The sequence below is a fragment of the Stegastes partitus genome, unplaced genomic scaffold, assembly GCF_000690725.1.
Source record: "Stegastes partitus isolate 25-593 unplaced genomic scaffold, Stegastes_partitus-1.0.2 Scaffold64, whole genome shotgun sequence".
In the NCBI taxonomy this organism is placed as follows: domain Eukaryota; kingdom Metazoa; phylum Chordata; class Actinopteri; family Pomacentridae; genus Stegastes; species Stegastes partitus.
Genome location: NW_007577795.1, coordinates 17,927 through 36,614, shown reverse-complemented (window position 1 = coordinate 36,614; position 18,688 = coordinate 17,927). Strand labels below are relative to the sequence as shown.

General features: G+C 42.6%; 1 protein-coding gene across 7 annotated transcripts in view; it reads left to right on the top strand.

Annotated features, from left to right (window-relative positions):
- Positions 1-1,748: 1,748 nt before the first annotated feature.
- Positions 1,749-18,688, top strand: part of tle3b (TLE family member 3, transcriptional corepressor b) — a 31,954-nt gene continuing 15,014 nt past the window's right edge. For 3 of the 7 annotated variants that reach the window (XM_008276036.1, XM_008276040.1, XM_008276035.1), the window contains exons 1-7: positions 1,749-2,206; positions 2,741-2,964; positions 3,571-3,671; positions 3,883-3,946; positions 5,932-5,976; positions 12,361-12,423; positions 13,321-13,425. In XM_008276036.1, coding sequence (XP_008274258.1) covers positions 2,941-2,964; positions 3,571-3,671; positions 3,883-3,946; positions 5,932-5,976; positions 12,361-12,423; positions 13,321-13,425 — 402 coding nt within the window. In that variant the 5' untranslated portion in view covers positions 1,749-2,206; positions 2,741-2,940. Of the gene's footprint in view, positions 2,207-2,740; positions 2,965-3,570; positions 3,672-3,882; positions 3,947-5,931; positions 5,977-12,360; positions 12,424-13,320; positions 13,426-16,605; positions 16,645-18,688 lie in introns of all 7 variants that reach the window. The other 4 variants (XM_008276038.1, XM_008276034.1, XM_008276041.1 and 1 more) reach the window with 2 other exon arrangements.

Genomic DNA, 18,688 nt, shown 5'->3' with positions numbered 1-18,688 from the left:
ACAGCCGCGACGCGATTGGACGAGAAGCGGAAGGGGGGAGAGCAGAGGACCCACGTGGGGCCGGGCATAGTGAGCAACACGTGATAGGCTGAGGCGCAGACGTGTTGCAGCCTACCCAGTGCTGCTGATAGCAGAGCTTGTAGATGCTTGAGGTCTCGTTAGAAATAGGTCGATCAATTCAAGTCACTCAAAGGACACTCTGCCGCAGATAAAGCGGCATTCACATCCTCCTGCGCAGTCTTGAATGAATTTCTATGAGCTCCTATTATTCTTGGCATAGTAACGGGACGTATTTCTTTTTCTTGGCATCTCCGCTTCTCCTTCAATTGAGAGCAGAAAGTGTGATTTTCCTGTTTCAGGCTTGTTCAGGGTCACACTAGCTTCTCTTATAATCACTTATAGGCGTAGATTTTCAGAAACCTGCTATGATGTTTACATTGGGCTAGATTAGAGTCATCTTTATTGTTATTGCACAGAGCGCAAACACTGCAACAATGAAATGCAGTTTGGAGTCAGTCTAAACCAGAAGATGCAGTAAAAGTGCAGTGCAGTGCAAAAACATATCTAGCTTTAAGGGCAGATGTGCTATGATATATACAGGATGAGCAGTATTAGCAGTGTTAACAGTTGATACTGCTTGTTAGTATGCAAGGTATTGGAATATCCCAGATGCATAAGTTATGTACATAGTATATGCAGTATGGGTTTTTGCAGTATGATAGCAGGCAATATGAACAATCCAAGTATATAAGTGCTGTAAAAGCTCTGGGTAATGTAAGTGTGCTGCATGAATTACAGAATAAATATAGGGATAAATTATAGTATGAACAGTCGATATGCAAGATTTAAGATATGCAGTATATACACAGTAAGAACAGTGTGGTTTGTAATCTGTACAGAGTGATTGTTTGTATAGTTATAGCTTAATTTACTCACTGTGTTTGAACTTTTGCAAAAAAAAAAAAAGATTGCATAAAAAATCACCCAAATACAGGAAAATATGTGTTTGATGGTCAAGTCATACAGTATGATATAGTAACAACAAGGTAAATGTAGAAATGTCGCAAAAACTTTAGATAATACAAGTGTGCTAGATTAAGAACGATGTAGAGAAAGGGATAAATAACAGTATACACCATATACACAGTGTGAACAGTGCAGTGTGTATTCTGCACAGACCATGAACACGTACATAGTTAGTATGTACGCTCACTTTGGCTGAACTGGATGCAGGAAAGGCCACAAATTGTTGTATACATATCCAATAGAATGCAGGAAACTATGTGTTTGATGCTCAACATTTTCCTGGACTGTGTCAAACAAAACATACACTCAGGCTGATAATTGTTCTCATAATGTTTTTGTTAAAAATAACACACTCTGTCTCTTGGCTAGTTATTTTCCCACCAGCAGTGTGTGAGTTTTAAATGATATTTAAAAAAAAAAAAAGTCGTCGGTTTATTACGTTGCAATAACGCTGGGCTGCAACGCGCGGACGTATAAATTATTACCTTTGTTTTGAACAAGTTGTTGAACGCGCTGAATGTCACTTCAAATCCAAGATGGCGAACATGTGAGGTCACACGTCGCGAAGGGCCAATCGGAACGCGTATGTTCGGGGACACCCCACGTGGGGGACGGCAAGCCGTGATTGGCCGGGGCTGCTAAACTCCTCCGGAGAAAGCCGATTGGTCGGCGGCGGCTCTCGGCAGTCGGGTCCTCGTGTCAGTGCACAGTCTGTGTGTGGTAGAGCGCGCGGCGGAGGAACTGGGAGCCCAACGGCAGGCTGGCGGTGTTTTTCACGACGGCCGACATTTTTAATTTTTTAAACTAAATTTAACCAGTTTACTCGCTGAATAACCATCTCTGGACTTACTGGAGGAGATTCGCGCAACGCTGCTGGATCTAACACGGGCTTTCTTTGAAGTTGTCTGCGGTCAAACAACTCGTCCCAGTCGAGGGGTTTCCAGCGTCCGAGCGACGGAGCGAGAGGAACCGGGACGGAGACGCCGCTCTCCGCTTCGGGATCACCCGGGGTTTTAAAGCACTCCCAAGGGGGGCAAAGAAGAAGAAAAATAGCAGAAACGACGACGGACATTTTCTGCTCTTATCAGCCTCCGCTTACAAGTCAAGGATATTAAGCTGTTTGTGTGGATACTGTTTTTTGTACCTGTGCAGAGGAGGGGAGGAATCAGTCGAGACAAAGGTAAAAAGGGCTACATGAAGAGAGCCGCTAACAAGACGGGTGGTGAGGAGGAGGTGGTGGTGGTGGTGTGGCTTTATGGCAGCCGACTTTGAAAGCAGCAGCTCCCTATTTTCTGATCTTCCCGGACCACCAAAAACAACCGTTGCGTGTGTTCTTGTTCTCTTTATGGAAGACAACTCGTTAGATTTACGAGAAAAACCAGAGCATCGTGTCGTTGCGGGTGTGATCAAAAGTCTAAACTTTGGGATTTATTTGATACATGGGATCAAACACATTTTGCTGGCTGTTTTTTTTTCCTTCTTCATTGTAATGCAAATCGAGGCGACAGATTTAGTTTTTTTTTTGACACAAAGTGGAAAATATTTTAACATTCTTTTTTTTTTTTTTTTTTAAAGATGCCACAAAGCCCCCCACTTTATTCTCATTTTACGTAACAGATAGTGGAGCAAGTTAATAAAGCTTTAATTCGTGTTGTTTTAGGTGCTGTGAATGTGATCCAGCTCCTCAGCTGTGCCCCGTTTTCTGTTTGTTTAGGTACAAAGAAAGGCCGGGGAGGTGATACATCCAGTGGTCGGGGTCTGAGTGTGCGCCTCGCAGCCGAGAACAAGGCTTTGTCCGCCGCCATCCTGCGTATACAGGGGAGGGGGTGGCGGTGATTTACCGCACCTTCACTGGGATTACGGAGAGAAAGAAAGGGAGAGAACACACCGATTCCCCTGTGTAAAGGACTCGACATGTATCCGCAAGGCCGGCATCCGGTAAGTAGCTGTCTTTGTCACTATTTGTAAATTGATGCAAATGCACCGCCCTTCAAAATAGCCTAATTAGCTCTTCAGAGTGGAGCTGCTGATCCACACCTTACTATTTATGGTCTGCATCGGTGCTGCTGAGGCGCTTCACTCTGCCAGGAGATGGTGTTTATTGAAGATTTTGTTCAAGTCAGTAAAGTAGATCATCGCCCCCTTCTACAACCTGACTTAATTTCTCAATGCATTGTAGAGTAGTTGCATTTTTTGCAGCTCCAAAAGGTTAATTGTGCACAGAAATCTCACAACTGTGTGCATGATTATTTTTTAATCGCCCCTCAACATCCCCTGCATACCATGTTACACTACTTTGCAGACAGATTAAGTGATCCACCTCTGTCATTGCACATGTTGTTGAGTGGAAGCGGCTGTCTCCTCCCGCCAGTCAAAGCTCAGGGGAAATGAGAAGACAAACGATAAAGCGACAGAGAGAGAGAGAGAGACAAAAAAAAAACACAGTTTACCAAGAAAGAACGAGGAGGAAGTGGCAAAAGAGACATGAGACTTGTGATGATGTTATTTACACCTGTGGTTTCTCAAACCTTGTGCACTTTTCAGGCACCTCACCAGCCAGGTCAGCCTGGCTTCAAGTTCACAGTGGCAGAGTCCTGTGATAGGATTAAAGACGAATTTCAGTTCCTGCAGGCCCAGTATCACAGGTAATGACTACTGTAAACAGCACTGGCTTCCTAGAAACAATAGGAAGAGGAAGCTGCCACTGTTTTGTTCCATTACTGTAGCTTCATGCAGCAGTAGCACAGAAAATACATATGTTGTGCATTTGTTTTTGCTTTTGTTATATGTGTAACAATGTCTTGAAAGTATCGCACAAAAGGAACATTATTTTCTTTCCCTTTTCTATTCCTTTAGTCTTAAAGTGGAGTATGACAAACTAGCCAATGAAAAGACAGAGATGCAGCGTCACTACGTCATGGTAAGAGCCATAACTGTAAAGCTGTGAATCTGATTTAATGCCGTATCCTCCCTTTTGCCTCAGGTGAGCCGTCACAGGTGGTGCAGCCCTGGTGTTTTGCAAAGGCCGTGTGAGACTGTTGACTCACGCCTGTGTTTTCATTGGATAAGAAGGTGCTGGGTGGGGGTGAGTGGAGGGGCAGTTGAAACTCTAGCTGGGGTCAAATGTCCAGCTATTGATTGTCGGGTGTGACGACCCCCCTCTATGGCTCTGGGGTCCTCTTTATGACCCTCCACCACTCCTCCTTAACACACCCAACATGACCCACTGGGGGTTAATGACTAGTCTGCTGGCTTTGTGTATGAATTAGAGGGTTTCCTGTGGCCTTTTTTTTTTTTTTTTTTAACTTCTTAGCTCTCCCAGAGTGAACCATGGGGGTCACAACCAGGGGTTTTTCAGATATGGAGACACTTTGTGTGTTTTTTTTTCTTTTTTGACTACTTGTTGGGGCTAAACATTAAAACGTTAACAAGAATACTTTTTCAGAGACCTTAGAACAACTCACTATGTGAATGGAGGCAAAATCTGATATAAATCAATCGAACTGATGTTCAGTGTAATGAACTACATGTGTTCTGTTGCATCAGCCAAAAACAGTTAGAGTTAGCATGTATTTTGTTAACGGATGAATCATTTAAATGATTTTTCCATTCAAAAATGCAAGGCATATGCTGTTAACAGTCTCAAACTGGAAATTTTGCTACTTTTCTTTGTCTTCTACGATTGTTCACTAAAATTCTTTGGATTTTGGAGTGTTGTTTTGTAAAAACATGTAATGTGAAGTTGTTTTTTGGGGATTTTGTAGCCAGACAGTGAAATAATCATCAGATTAGTTTATGATGACAATAAGTCTTTAGTTGCAGTCATGCAAGATCTATAACCACTAATATTAAAATATTACCCAACCGTACTAGTTATTAACATTTTTGAGCGGTTTTGCATTTTACTTTGTTGTTGGAAACCACACTTGAGAGCAGAGACGAGTGCCTGATTTCTATCAAAGTGCTGTGAAGAGTTAAATGCAAGACAGTTTCAACACTGAAATTAAATAATGCTGCATTCAGTTCAAAGCTCCCTGATCATCAAATAGAGACAAAGAAATCTGTGCCTTTTTAAAGACAACCCAACACAAAGGTTCCTGCTAATACAGGAAAGGCTTCATTGTGTACATGGAAAAAGAACAATCTTTATCTGACAAGTGATGTAACTTAGACCTCACTCTTAGTTTGTGTGTGTGCATGCTTATCTTGTTTGTACATGAAAGGAATGACTTTAACCAAACGCAGCAGTACGTTTGTTAAATATTATTTTCCCTGCGAGGAACCAGAAGGTGGTGGGAGTAGCTATAATAAATGGAAGCTGTTTGCTGTGTGTTTGATAAACAAGACAGACAAACTACCAGACTTTAGTTTGTATCTGTTGGTGGGCTCACAAGCTTTTGGCAATCATCAGCAGATAATGTTGTTTTCAATAATAGTATTTGGCTTTCTCCTTGGTTTTTGAAGCCATAGACGGTGTTTGTGCTCAAAGACAGACAGTGCCCAGTAGAAGCAGCCAGTCGTCTGTCTGCTGTGACTGGAAAAAGTACATGAAGTTGTCAACTTCTTTAGTTAATGACAGCGTGTTTTTAATGGTTCAGACGTGTTCTGCAACATGTATTCAACTTCTCTTTTATTGTTTGGGTAAAGTGCTGATAAAAATGTCATACCAGTCAACCACTGTATGTCGTAGTCTTGTTCCACAAACAAATTGTCTGTTTCTCAGGAGAGAAAAGTCAAGTGTAACTTGGGATTTCTACTTTGTTGTGTATAATTAAGCAAAGGTATACATGTTATTGAGGATAAATATCCACTTCTTCTTTCTTTTTTTTGCATAAATAATAAGTGTTTTAAATTAAGGTTTTAATGTTTTGTCTCCTCCCCCCTTGTCTGTTTTTTTCTTTACAGTACTATGAGATGTCCTATGGGCTCAACATTGAGATGCACAAACAGGTATGTAGCCATATCAGAGTTGGTCTGTGTACAGCCAAAACACTGCTGTTTTTTTTCCCCCTAGTGATTGACGAATATAAACATACACACACACACATGCATACCTGACCTTAGTTTCTACCCTCATCCTTAAATGCCTTTAGGAGGCATACACATACTGGCTTCCTGTAGTGAAAATGCTGACAGGCTAAACAACGCGAAGGGCACGCTGCCTGATGGGGATGGTTTGATAAGATTAAAGTGAAGTATTTGGCAGACAGTCTAAGAGGATGTGTTTTTGTGTGGTTTGTCCTTCTGTCTGTGTGTGTGTGTGTGCGCACACATACATGCCTGCATTATTCTGTCTGCCTCCCCAGTGCCAGTTGGGCTAAAAGCTCATTAGTTCAGCTGCCACCCAGCACTGGGCATCATGCTGCAGTGGAAAGACTTTTACAGATGAACAGGGCAAAAATATCTGCAGTTCCCTCTTCACCACCCAAGGAGCCATTTCAGTAGAGTGGAGACAGATGCATTAAAATCATCTTAACCTTTAGAAACAGTGGCCAGGTTACACATCAGGCATCTTTGTTAGTTTGCTTCCAGGTGATCTTTCGGTTTGTCATGTCCAGAGAATTAGATTCAGGTTTGTTGTAAAAACCCTCCCTCAACCTATATACTGAATTAACTTTAAACCCCATCAAGATTTGTACCCTGCTAAAGTGTCCTTGAGCAAGACACGAACAGCTCACTAGCTGCAGCAGAACACTCATATTCCTCAGGATGAAAATAAGTGCTCTGTTCGGAGACCCTGTTATGTGTTTTTTGTCTTTCGAGTGGTGCTAATGCCATATTGGAAATGGGTGTTCTCACTTCAAGTTGGACTCAGTGTGTGTTTTTTGTAGTGTTGAAAAAAATAGCTTAATAAAATGTGACAAGAACAATTTGATCAGATAATAATCAAGAAAAAATACCACTCTCTAAGACAGTTGATTGCACAAAAGCAGCTCCGTTTGGATGTCATTTTGGCCTCCTGGCAAATTTGGTCAGTATTTTTTTTAACATTTCTTTGGCATTTTAAGGACTAAACAATCAAAAAATTAAATAAAGATTTTTCTGATAATGAAAGAAGTTGGCTGCTGCTGCTCAAGGTTTGCAGATCGATTTAAAATATATATAGACATTAAAAAGTCATTATCACACAACAGCATGTGTAGTTTTCTTCAGATTGCTTCATACCTGTAAGGTGTCAGAGTATTTTGAGTATCTCATCTGAAGACTTTAGATGTGTGCACAGGATCAGGAGTATACATGTGCACGGTTGGCTGTCGTCTGCTGTATAACTTTTGGCGATGTTTGGATAAGACATCTGCAGATCCCACACAGACTGTAGACACCACAGCCCTAAATGCAAAATCACCTCTCTCTAAAATTCAAATGACACCTGTAAACTAACCTGTAAAACAACGCTGTTTAGCTAAAGATGTGACCTGAGGCACTTTAGTCAGCCGTGTGAAACTCACATCTGTGTAGTGTGAAAAAGAGGGAAAAAGATTAACGTGATCGCCACATGCCCCTTCTTTTATCGCTCTACACTTACATTTCCATTTTCTCTGATTCAGTCTTGCGGTCTGTTTCTCTCTGTCGCCTTTGCCTCTTCAGATCTCCCTTTTCACCTCCTCTTCCGCGCCCTTATGTCTTTTCATTGCTTTCCCCTCCTCTTTGTGCCCCGCCACCTCAACGATGTGATGTGAATGATGGCCCTTGTGTCATTAGCTGTGTGATATGATGTATGAGAGTGGGAGTCTGCCAGAGAGGGAGAAAGAGAGACGGAGAGAGGTGGGGTGGAAGCTTCATGGCCCTCAGATCCAGAAGGTTAATGGCATCAGTGGGAGGGTAGCCCAGTTGGAACAGCAGCACACTGCGCAATTCATCAGGCGTAGACTTTTTTTTTTTTTTTTTTTTCGAGGCACGTGGTGTGTGTGTTTGTGCGTGTGTGTGTGTTTGTGCACAAACGTCCTAACTAGGTGTGTTTTCTCTTTATCAAGGCGCTAAACCTGCACACCCCCCCTCCACATTCTTGAGCATTTTCTGTCAGGCACTTATCAACAACAAGGAGGTTGAGGCGATGCAGGGTGGGGGTGGAGCTGGTTGTTGTGGGTGGATGCTGGTTGGCGGTGGACAAAACAAGTGGGTAAAAAGGGGCTATGGAGACGGGAGAGGAGCGGGAGGCCTCGGGGTAAATGGGTTAATCGACTTGTCCTCTCCGGTGCATCTCCTTTGTTTATCAATAAGCCCAGTGGAGTCGACGGAGCTCTCTGAATAATGCATGATTCCTGCCACCTCCCTTCCTCTCTCTCTCCCCCTTCTCCCATCCCTGGTGAACGAGTGTTTGTGATGACATCAGCGCGAGGTAAACAGACGGCCCTTAGCTGTCCCTGTTATTGGTACGAAGGGAGGGAGGCTGGATTATTGGATCCAGGCAGGCATATTACTTCGCCTGTGTTGAAGATTTATTGCAGTGTGAAAACAGATGTGATAAACTCACTTGGTGTTGTTATCGCTACAAAGCTGGATTGAAAAGAAAGGGGAATGGGCACAAACATGTGCGCACATATGAATAAATGTGGTAACACCAGTTGTGTCTTTATACACAAACACACTGTAATTCAAGTTCCAGCAGATACGCAGTTTTCCCTACGCTGCTGCTGAATAGTTGCTATGAAAGGGATCTGTGTGGCTGCCGGGGGGTAATTTGTTTTGACAGTGTCTCTTATGATGGCAAAGAGTGCAGGGTGGAGGTAATCACCCTCGCTTGCTGTCAATAAGTGATTTTAATTAGCGCAGCTCATTAGGCTGCCTCAGCAACGTGCCCTGCTGACTTTGTGGTGTCGGTGAGGTGGGGGTTGCTTTGTTTTTCACTACCTCAGTTCCCTGTTGTGGTCCCTGTTTATCTCTGTTGTACGCTTGCCTACATTTTGATTTCAGTTCCTTCTTTGGTAAATTGAAACCAAGAAGAACAGGAAAGAAAAAAAAAAGAATGAAACCCAAGATTTTTTTGTACTTGGCTGCTCAACTTTGTTGTGCCATAGGTAGCCATTTTGTGAATCTACCATACATGTCCATTTCCTCACTTGTTGAATGAATGAGGGAAATGGGGAAAGTGCTTTATCAAGGGGAGTCGTGTCCGTTTCCTGGAGGAAGAGGGTGAAAGGAGGAGCAGAGGGAGGGAGAAGGAGAGCTTGTGCAAATGAATAATTTATACAGGATTCCTGGAATTGTTTGCCAAGGTGATGATGGCCGATCTGTCTCAAAGCCAAAACAAACTGACTACGAGAACACACACACAGTCTCTCGAGGGAGGTTGACGAGGTTACTGGAGGCTGTGAGACATGCTTTATTTTGATAGCCAGGCTAGAAGAGCTGGTAGAACAGTGTTACACAATTAGCGTTTGGGTGTATGTGTGTGTACTCAACCGGCTGATGATTACATTTTTGTGTGTTTGTGTGTGTGTGTGTGTGTGTGTACATGTGTGTGTGTGTGTGTGTGTGTACATGTAAACTGCATAATTTAAAATGAGAAGTATAAAAAATATTGTCTACATGATGGTTTGAACTCTAACGAAATCTGATGTAATCTGTTGGAAAACAGCCCATTTCCATATGCTCCCCTGCAGAAAAGGATGTCACTTCCTTTTTGTGTGTACGAGCTCAAAATAGAATGACATGCACATGCAAAATATTCTTCATGCATTTGTAATGAACAAGATACCTCTAAGTGCCTCTTTCTTCCTCTGCTCTGGCTGAGAAGATAATTCAGAAACAGCCATCTCTGCCCCCCCCTCCTCCATCATATGCCACTTGTTTTCCTCGCCAATTGAATCCTCGTCAGAGACTCTGCTCTCCACTCGGGGGCTAATGCCTGGAGCGACAAACAGCCAAATGGCTTTCAACGCACCATTGACGGAGGCATGCAATGGAGAGAGAGCCTCTCCAAGCTCTGGTGCTACTAGACAACCCTGAGTACCTGTAATTGTGGAGCTGCAGTGAAAAGCTTCTGCTGGCTCAAAGGCTTCTGTTTTCAGTGGCTTTAAGTGACAATAAACTCTTTCCAGTGCCTGTCTCTGCCACTAAAAGCACTGTGGAAAATAGTGCCTCCAAAGTAAAGTGGGAGTCGTTATGAGTGCTGCGAGTCATTGGATGTGTTATCAGTGTTTTTCCCCTTCAAAATGGCTGTCAAAAAGTCGTGCAAATATGCCGTGTGCCCATTTGCCCCCCTTAACATGTGTGAACTCTGTCTGAACAGAGTGGAGTGACTAAATTTGAAAAGGAAGGATATGATGTAGCTGATAATGGCAGCGCCTCAGTTGAGGGGTTTACAGCAGGTTTCTTAGGTTGATGTGTGAGTCACGTTCTCTTAAATTGTAGCTGAGATATGAAATAGCATTAAATGGGCCACAAAAAGAAAAACAAAAAATGGACGCAAAGGAAGTCTGGCCCATTGTTTTATTTCCTGGCCCTAAAGTAATATTTCAACTTGGGGGTAAATTTCTGAGGAAGTCGGGGGTTTGGGGAACATTGAACTAAAAGAAAAAAGAAAAAAAGGAGCTCAGCGTGATCTCAGCTCTCGAAGCACCTGGTGCTCCAACTTGCCTTTCATAGCGAATCATTGAGAGAAACCTGTGTTTTTAGCACAGTGCGCTAAACAATTCAACTAAAAAGGCAGAGTGCACCTGAATTCCATGAATGTTGTTGGCTTCAAATGGCGGCTCTGAAGTGGTGATTTGCTACGAACAAATGGATGCCTTTCTGTGTGAGTGAGGGTTTGTAATGCAGTCGCTCTAATAGCTGAGTGTATCAGCATACCGCTGTTTCTACAAGCCCCATGTTGCTCCCCTTGCAGCCATTTCCAGAGAAGTGGTGTGATACTGAAACACTCGTACCCTACCATGTGTCATTGTATCCAGCCCCCGCTAATGATGATGGTTTATGAGTCTCCAAAGAGCTCCCTCCCTCTCTTTCTCGCGCCCCCACCCCTCTATTTCAGCCTCCCCCCCCAGTGCAGCCCCCGCCCCACCTCCCCACTCCCAGTTATCCCTCATTAATTTCCCGTGCCGATCAGATCGACAGGCCGAAAATTCAATTTAATGACCTGCCTCTGTGCTGCGCCTAATATGATTTTACAGGCTGTTCTGGTCAGAGCCCCAGCCCAATTTACATAACGATCAGCCGTGCCAGATAGCGTTGCCCCAGCAACAGAAGAGGGGGAAGATGAGAGAGGAAGAGGAAGGAGGGGAGGGCACAGAGGAGAGTAGTGGAGATTAGCATGAAGGGGTGTGAAGAAGCGTTTGGAGGAGGAGGGAGGGTAGAAAGCACAGAGCGTCTGAGGTCAGACGGGGGTTGTGAGATAATTCCTGACAGGCCAGCAAAGGTCTGCCCCCTCCTCTTCTTTCCTTCTCTTTCCTGCCGTCCTTTCTCAAAAAATGAAGAGTGGAACAGAGGTTGTGCAGAAAGCTACTGGCACCTCCTGTGTCCCCCTTTTCTCCATTCTTTCTCCTTCTCTCTCCTCCCTTCCCCTTTCACAGTCAAACAAGGTTAAGGGAGAAAATGAGTGGAATGCGGCGGCGTATAAAACGGCGGGAAGGACCTCTTCAACCCACACACACCTGCTGGGCCTCCACCCCTAATCTCTCAGAATCAATTAGTTCTCCTCCCCCGGTTCAGTCAAACCACATTACTTTAGTGTCAAATCAGAGGGTTTCACTTCACCATTCATCACCCCCACACATACCCCACCCCGTCTCTTTTATTCTTTCTACTTTTGTGTTCCTCTCCTCCTCATCTTCCTCGTCTGTCCGTGGAAAGTGCAGATTTTAAAAAAAGGAAATGGGTTTGGGCAAAATGTCTTGGGACCTTCAAGTGCGGTAGGCGGGCAGCGTAGCATATCCATTTGTCCAAATGCAGCGCTGTAAAGTGCTCTATGTACGAGGAGCCCTGGGGTATCATCTTACTCTGCCAGCTAATATTCTGTGGTCGATACCAAAGATGCCTCTGATAGATAGGGCCAGAGAGTTAACCTGTCTGCTTCAGCGTTCCCTACCCCCCTCTGTATGGGCCGTAATTATGAAGTATGGACCTCATTAGGCTCTCTCCAGCCAGATGGTATTAGCATATTTCAGCCTCCTAATGAAATAAGGCCTGAGCCTAATGGAGGCAGGAGAGAGGGGGAAGTAAATTTGTTCGAAGGCGGTCCCAGTTTAGTTAAGAAATACATGGTCTGTCCTGATGGATGCTGCAGACATTAGTGTTGTTTTATAGGTAATTTAACTGCTTAATTCCTCTCTTGCCCGTGGCGTGCAGTATGCTGAGAGCATGTCAATCTAATATTTTCTTTCTCTTCTCCTGCAGACTGAGATTGCCAAACGCCTCAATGCAATTCTGGCACAGATCATGCCATTCTTGTCACAAGAGGTGAGTCAACCCAGCTTGGAGCATTTTAAGGATGAGAATGTGGCTAATTTCTTTCACAATGTACTATAACTGTGCAGGAAATTGTGAGGGTGGCTATTGTGCAGGGACCCTGCCAAAGAAATGAGCAAGACATTAATTCCTTGCACATAACAATACAGATTTATTATTTAAATAATGAAAAGTTTGTCAAATTGATCATTTTAGCAGCGTTGCACCCAAAATAATGTATTTGTATTAGAAATTAAATACTAACAAGTGCATTATTTTAAGAAGCGGCACTTCGTTTTGTACTCCAACAGTTCTTAGTCAACAAATAGCCAATGAGAAACAGAACAATAGAAGTCAAGAGTTCTGCAGAAATTACAGACTTTCCTGGAGAACAACCAAGAAAGAAAATTATCCATCCCAACCCTCCTGACAAAAAAAAAAATCATATTTACTGGTTTTTCTTCACTCTGATCTGCATTTTTTTTTTTAACCAAGTTTTACCAGCTGTGGCCCTACAAGATTAATCCAGCTGCCAAAATCACCAACATGGATTTTAACTAATGTCTGAGGGATGCACAAACACTGTTGCACCAACCTTATTGGTTAATATATTCTTGATAAAATCCTTAGTAGTTATTTTTCTTTGGTTAATCATTTGTTTTCTTTGTTCTTATAAATTGGTGCCTACTATAAGATACCTTATTGTGTACAGTCCTACAGAGGCGAGGTATATTTATCAAACTTGGAGTAGGATTAAGTGACTGTTGTGCATTGTGGAGTATTTTCTCGTCTCAGCCGAGGTTTCCATTTGTAAACTTGTAGGTGAACCGTCAGTGCAGGCCAGGATGTGTTCTCTTTGAAGGAATTCTTCTCCGTCACAAATGTAATCGTTGTGTTTGTGTCTTGCAGCATCAACAGCAGGTGGCTCAGGCTGTTGAGCGGGCCAAGCAGGTGACGATGACTGAGCTGAATGCTATCATCGGGGTACGTGGACTTCCCAATCTGCCTCTCACTGTGTGTATACCCCCTTTTCTTACTTCATTTGACCTGAGGCGAGGGACAAAACTGCATGCACAGAGGAGGACCAGCACTCTGATACACACATATAAGCTTTTCAAGCGTGCTGCATTACGCTTGCAGGTTTATTTCACCTTTCTGCACTTCAGCTGAAGTGTTGCATGTCGAGGATAACCTGGGAAAGGGCAATAGATTCAGGAGGAAAATAGGGGTGAAAAGGGGATAAAAGTAGCTTAATGTATTAATCTGCAACCATTTTCCTCCTCCTGTCTGTGCCATTTGAATGTTCAGACTGAATACAAACTAGTGATGCCATGTCCTCTTTACTTGTGCAGACTTGTCCCTGTCTCTAGAGGTTTAATATGTTTTTGTTTGAGTTTGCAATGTTTGCAATGTTCTGTCAATATTGTGTTCACTGCTGTAATTTCTCTCATTGTTGGTTAACCATCACCTGTCAGCATGCAGAGTGCAGTTCCTAACTAAAGCTCTGCTCTGATTTTCTCCTGTTGGGCAAAGTCAAAGAACATCTGATATATAGCCTCACAGTCCAGACGGAGATCAGATCATGGTGTTTCTCAGATTTCACTTTGGCTGCACTGTAATTAGATAAAAGGTTTCAGCCAACAGGCTTACCCCTACCTCTGACCCAATAGCAGGAGGAATTAGAGTGGCCAGGTCAGGACAAGCATTGTGATTGCAACAGAGATTACAGGAGTATGAACTTAGCAGGTACTGAACATTTGTAAGGTGTAGTGAATAAAAGATTTAGGCTGCACTCAAGCAGTGTTGGCACAATAGAGAGAACGTGAAAATCTCCTGTTATTGCAACTTTGCATTTACACATGTAACCTGAGGATTACCACAGCTTGCTAGCTTCAAGTTGCTTCATTTACCTAGCTTAAATCAAGCATTTCTTGTTGTGTTGTGTATATGTAGCACCTTGTCAAAAACTAAAAACCAGACACTAGCAAATAATGTCAGATATAGATTCTTTTAAATCAGCCAAATTGAATCTATTAATGCTAATATTGGATTTTATTTACATGCAACTCCCACCAGTGGTGAATCTTTACATCTGGTAGAAGATGTTGTTGTAGCTATCAGAAATCACTGATCTCAGATTAGGAATTACCACATCCTGTTGAAGAACGTTTTTTCTCACTCAGCTGATCATAAATAAGGTCTAAATAACACAGTGTGCGTGTGGCAATATGCCTTCATCAGTATTCTTTCTCACTGGGTTTTTAAGTGTTTTGGACATTTATTATCCATAGTGTTTTATTTTAATCATGGTTCAATGTTTTATTTAAAAACATCTGCAGCAGTCCAGACATTAATGGAGGAAAGAAGAGGACTTCAAAAAATCTGTTATTGGCCTTTTAGTTGTTTCCACAACCCAAAACACAAGTCCACTCTGGACAAATAGGCTATTTAGTGACTTGGTCTCCCATCTGCTTTTATTTAAAAACTATAAACCAAGCTGCTTTTTAATAGCCAACATGGACCCTGATGGATAACTGACCCTATTTGATTAGCCCTCTGTAGCAGAGGTTAGTCAGCGGTTAGCTTGGCCCAGTGGTAGGGGGTCAAGTCCAATGAGAGGCGGATATCGAAATTCGATTAAGGTAAATGAGCCAGGAGCACAACCCCCAGTTTTAAAACTAATTACTTGCTGTTTCCTTTTCTTTTTTTTCTTTCCCAACCGTCTCAGTGAGATTGTCCACAACAGGAATGACCCTGCCTTCATTAAGAGTGGGCTGGGCTAGACTGAACACACACACGCGCGCACACACACACATTAGCCCACACACAGGAAAACAGGCTTTAATTATTGTAGCGAAGACATGGCAGGTGATCAATCACCATGTCCCTGTAGTGTGAGTGAAGTGCTGCTGCTGTGGTGTCATTAGAGCCTCAGATAGACTCAAGCAGCTTTCTACAGCAGCTAGATCAGAAACAAGATTGGAGTGTAGACACACAAGCATCAACACACACATAAGATAGATGTTCACACCGTACGATCCACCTGAAGCGAACGCTGTCAGTATGTCATACAGTGAACACATATATATACTTGCCCACCACTTTATTACGTACACCAGTAGAAACTAATGCCACCCAGTGCAACAGCTCTGCCATAAATTCAACTTTTACAGAGCTTGTGCATTTTCATACACATAATTCTACTTTATGTTTACTTTTGAGGTCATAGAGAGTGATGGTGCACTGGACTCTAGATCATTTAAATATCTTCCTAAAATTTTGCCCCCTCATGTATCTTAATGGCATAGAAAGAAATGTCATATAAAAGGAAGTGAAACTTGATTTACGTGACAATGTGACAGCTGTCTGATTGCAGGCGCTATGACGTACACAAAGCTATGAATTGCATTTGAAGTGGTCTTTCTATAGAAAGAAGCAAACTAGTAATTAACAATGTGGTTTTTTATAAGTGGTAACACATTGGTCCCATAATATTAAACACGATTAAACCACGAGGCTGACCTGTGTAAGGGGACTGAAAAGCTGAGACAAAGACACAACCTGGTGTCCTCTGTTCGCCACTGTTTTACATAAGCTTTGGCCAGAGGCGACATGTGATTGAGGCTGATTTGACAAGTGTCAGCGGTGCCGGCTCATTTCCATGCTCCTACCCTCATTTCCATGATTTCAACATAGGGCGAGATTGTAGTTGGATAATGGTTAACGAGTCAGTTACAGATGGTGTGCTTCCTATCACGTATCTTCTGTGTAACACGACATAAACTTTAACACCGCCTGGTTTTGTTTTTGATGTCAGTCCTATTTATTTGCTTAATGTGATCATCTCATCTTTCCATGTTTTATTTGAATATGCATATTTGCTGTATTACAGAATAAGAGGGTCCACATTGACAAATGATTGAACTTTTCAACATTCACAGATTTAACCACCGGCAGTTAACATCTGAGGTTTTATTCTAAGTTTCAGTTGCCTCGTAGATGTGAATATTTGATAGATTCAGAAGTAACTGAATATCTTTGCGTTTGGACTGTAAATTGGACAAGCATTTTTAAATCTGTTGCCTGGAACTCTTTTTATAGACCTGAAGATGAGTTGATCGATGAAAAACATCATCTGTGTCTTGTTTATCATTTCTGGCTGAATTTCTCCTCTTCCTTTCTCCTCTAACCCAGCAGCAGCAGCCGCCTCATAGTGTCTACCCAGCTTTCATGGTCAGTGTTGAGAGGAGAAGTGTTTTGAATTGCTTGCTTGCTGTCTAACATCTGTTTCGTGAAGGGAGATGATGCTTTTTGGGGATGGCACAACTTTGGTGTTTTTGAATATTTTTGGCATCTTGTCCTTCGCCTGCCTGGCTCAGGTGCCACCGATTTGACAGAACTTTGTCTTCAAGTGACGACTAACCACAAAAATGTTTAGCATGTCTCAGTCCTATTTCAAAACAGTTTTGTTCTTTTTTTCTTTTTTTTTTTTTAAATGTAGGTTGTAGTATAAGCTTTGTCGTGCCGAATGAGGAAAATATGATGAGCTACAGAAACCGCTGTAAAGCACAAAATAAGTGGGTAATGTGGCGATCATTGCCAGACTTATTAAGCCAGTCTGCCAGCTGGTTTGTGCTGGTGCTGTTGATGCTTGTTCCACCTGACAGTACTGTTCTGCAGGGAGCCAGTTTCGCCTAGTTAACTTTAATTGCCTGTTTCCTGTGGAAGTTGCCTGAGCTGCTGCGGCATTTACACATAATGAAAAAAGATAAGTGTGAAAGGAAGCCAGCTCTTTATCCATGAATATTGAATTGGAAGCAATTTATTTTCTGAATTTTTTCCTCTCTTCTCTCTCTCCACCCCTCACGACTCCCTTCCCTCGTCTCTCCTCTTCTCAGCCATAGCTCGCTAATGAGGCTTCTTGATAATGATCCCTGCACGCTTTTCCTCATTAGGCACACTCAATAGGGACGTCCCTGCCTCAATCCCTCGCTCACTCTCTCTTTCATTCTCTTGTTATTTTCTGATTCTGCCTCTCCCTCCTTTTCTTGTTCTGGCTGCCCCTTTCTCTCGTTTCGCTCGCTTTTCCTCTTTCACAACAAATAGGCTGCTTGGCACACCAGTACAATATCGATTAACAATGCCGCCCTTCACTTGCTTATATCCATTGTACGGCTTCAGGTCCAGCTCGACATAATGAGCTGACTGAATAATGGCCAGCTGCTAAATAAACCTTCAAATGTGGTGAGCCACTAGATATACCCTCGTCTAGTTTCTCCATTTTATATAATGAATGTATGGATGAAGTTGAAGTTCTATCTCGCAAGCAGAATAGCAATCATGTTTTTTTTCTTTTTGGAGAGGCAGTTGATGGATGTGCTAAGTGTTATTTAACCTTGTTTTAAAGCACTTGCTTCCCTCTTGCCTGAGTGGCTATTTAACTCCTGTCTATCTACTCTCTCCTCTCTGGCTGCCTCTCTCTCACAGACATTCATGGTCTCTTGGGAGGTGTGTGTGTGTTCTCTACTGTGTCTGTGCTTAACAGTGTTTTGCTGAAGGAGGGCATGCTTGCTTGGTTTTCCAGGGTGTTGAAAGGTTTTGAGGTTTTCAAGTGTGGACCTATTGATTTTTTAACTGTCCCAACTATGATTGAAGCACGGTGGTTTGGGTCGAATGGTGTTGTTGAGCCGAACACAGTTGTCAGATAAAGGTCACATACCATCAGTAAGAAACAATGAGCAATTTGTGAAGCAGCAGTGATAAGTGTAGCCGTGTTGTAATAAGTGCAGCGCATGATATGAAAAGGGAACCAGGCCTGTAGAGTAAAAGTGGAGGTGGTCTTTTCCATCCACGAGCAGACCTTGTCACAGAGCTGATTCAGCCAACTTTAACTTTAATCAACAGCAGTTTGGATAATCCGTGGCTTAAATCGCTTGTCAAACATCAAATCCTGTGTAGTTGCAGCTTCTCAATGTGGCAATTCAAAAACTTTTTTGCACTGAACAAAATAAGCAATTTGAAGACAACACTTTGGGTTGTGAAGACTAGTAATGGGCATTTTATACTATTTTCTTTCATTTTAAAGACAATAATTGATTGCTGAAAAGTTTAAAATAACTGTAACTTATAATAGTCTGCAGCATACTGTGCACATACTGCCTTAGCACACTCATGATTAAAAAAATATTCATTTTACTTAGTTTGTAATGTAGTAAGTAAGCTAGGATGTTGAAATTGATTGGATGTGGCACATTGCTGCCCCATGGTGCCTTAAATA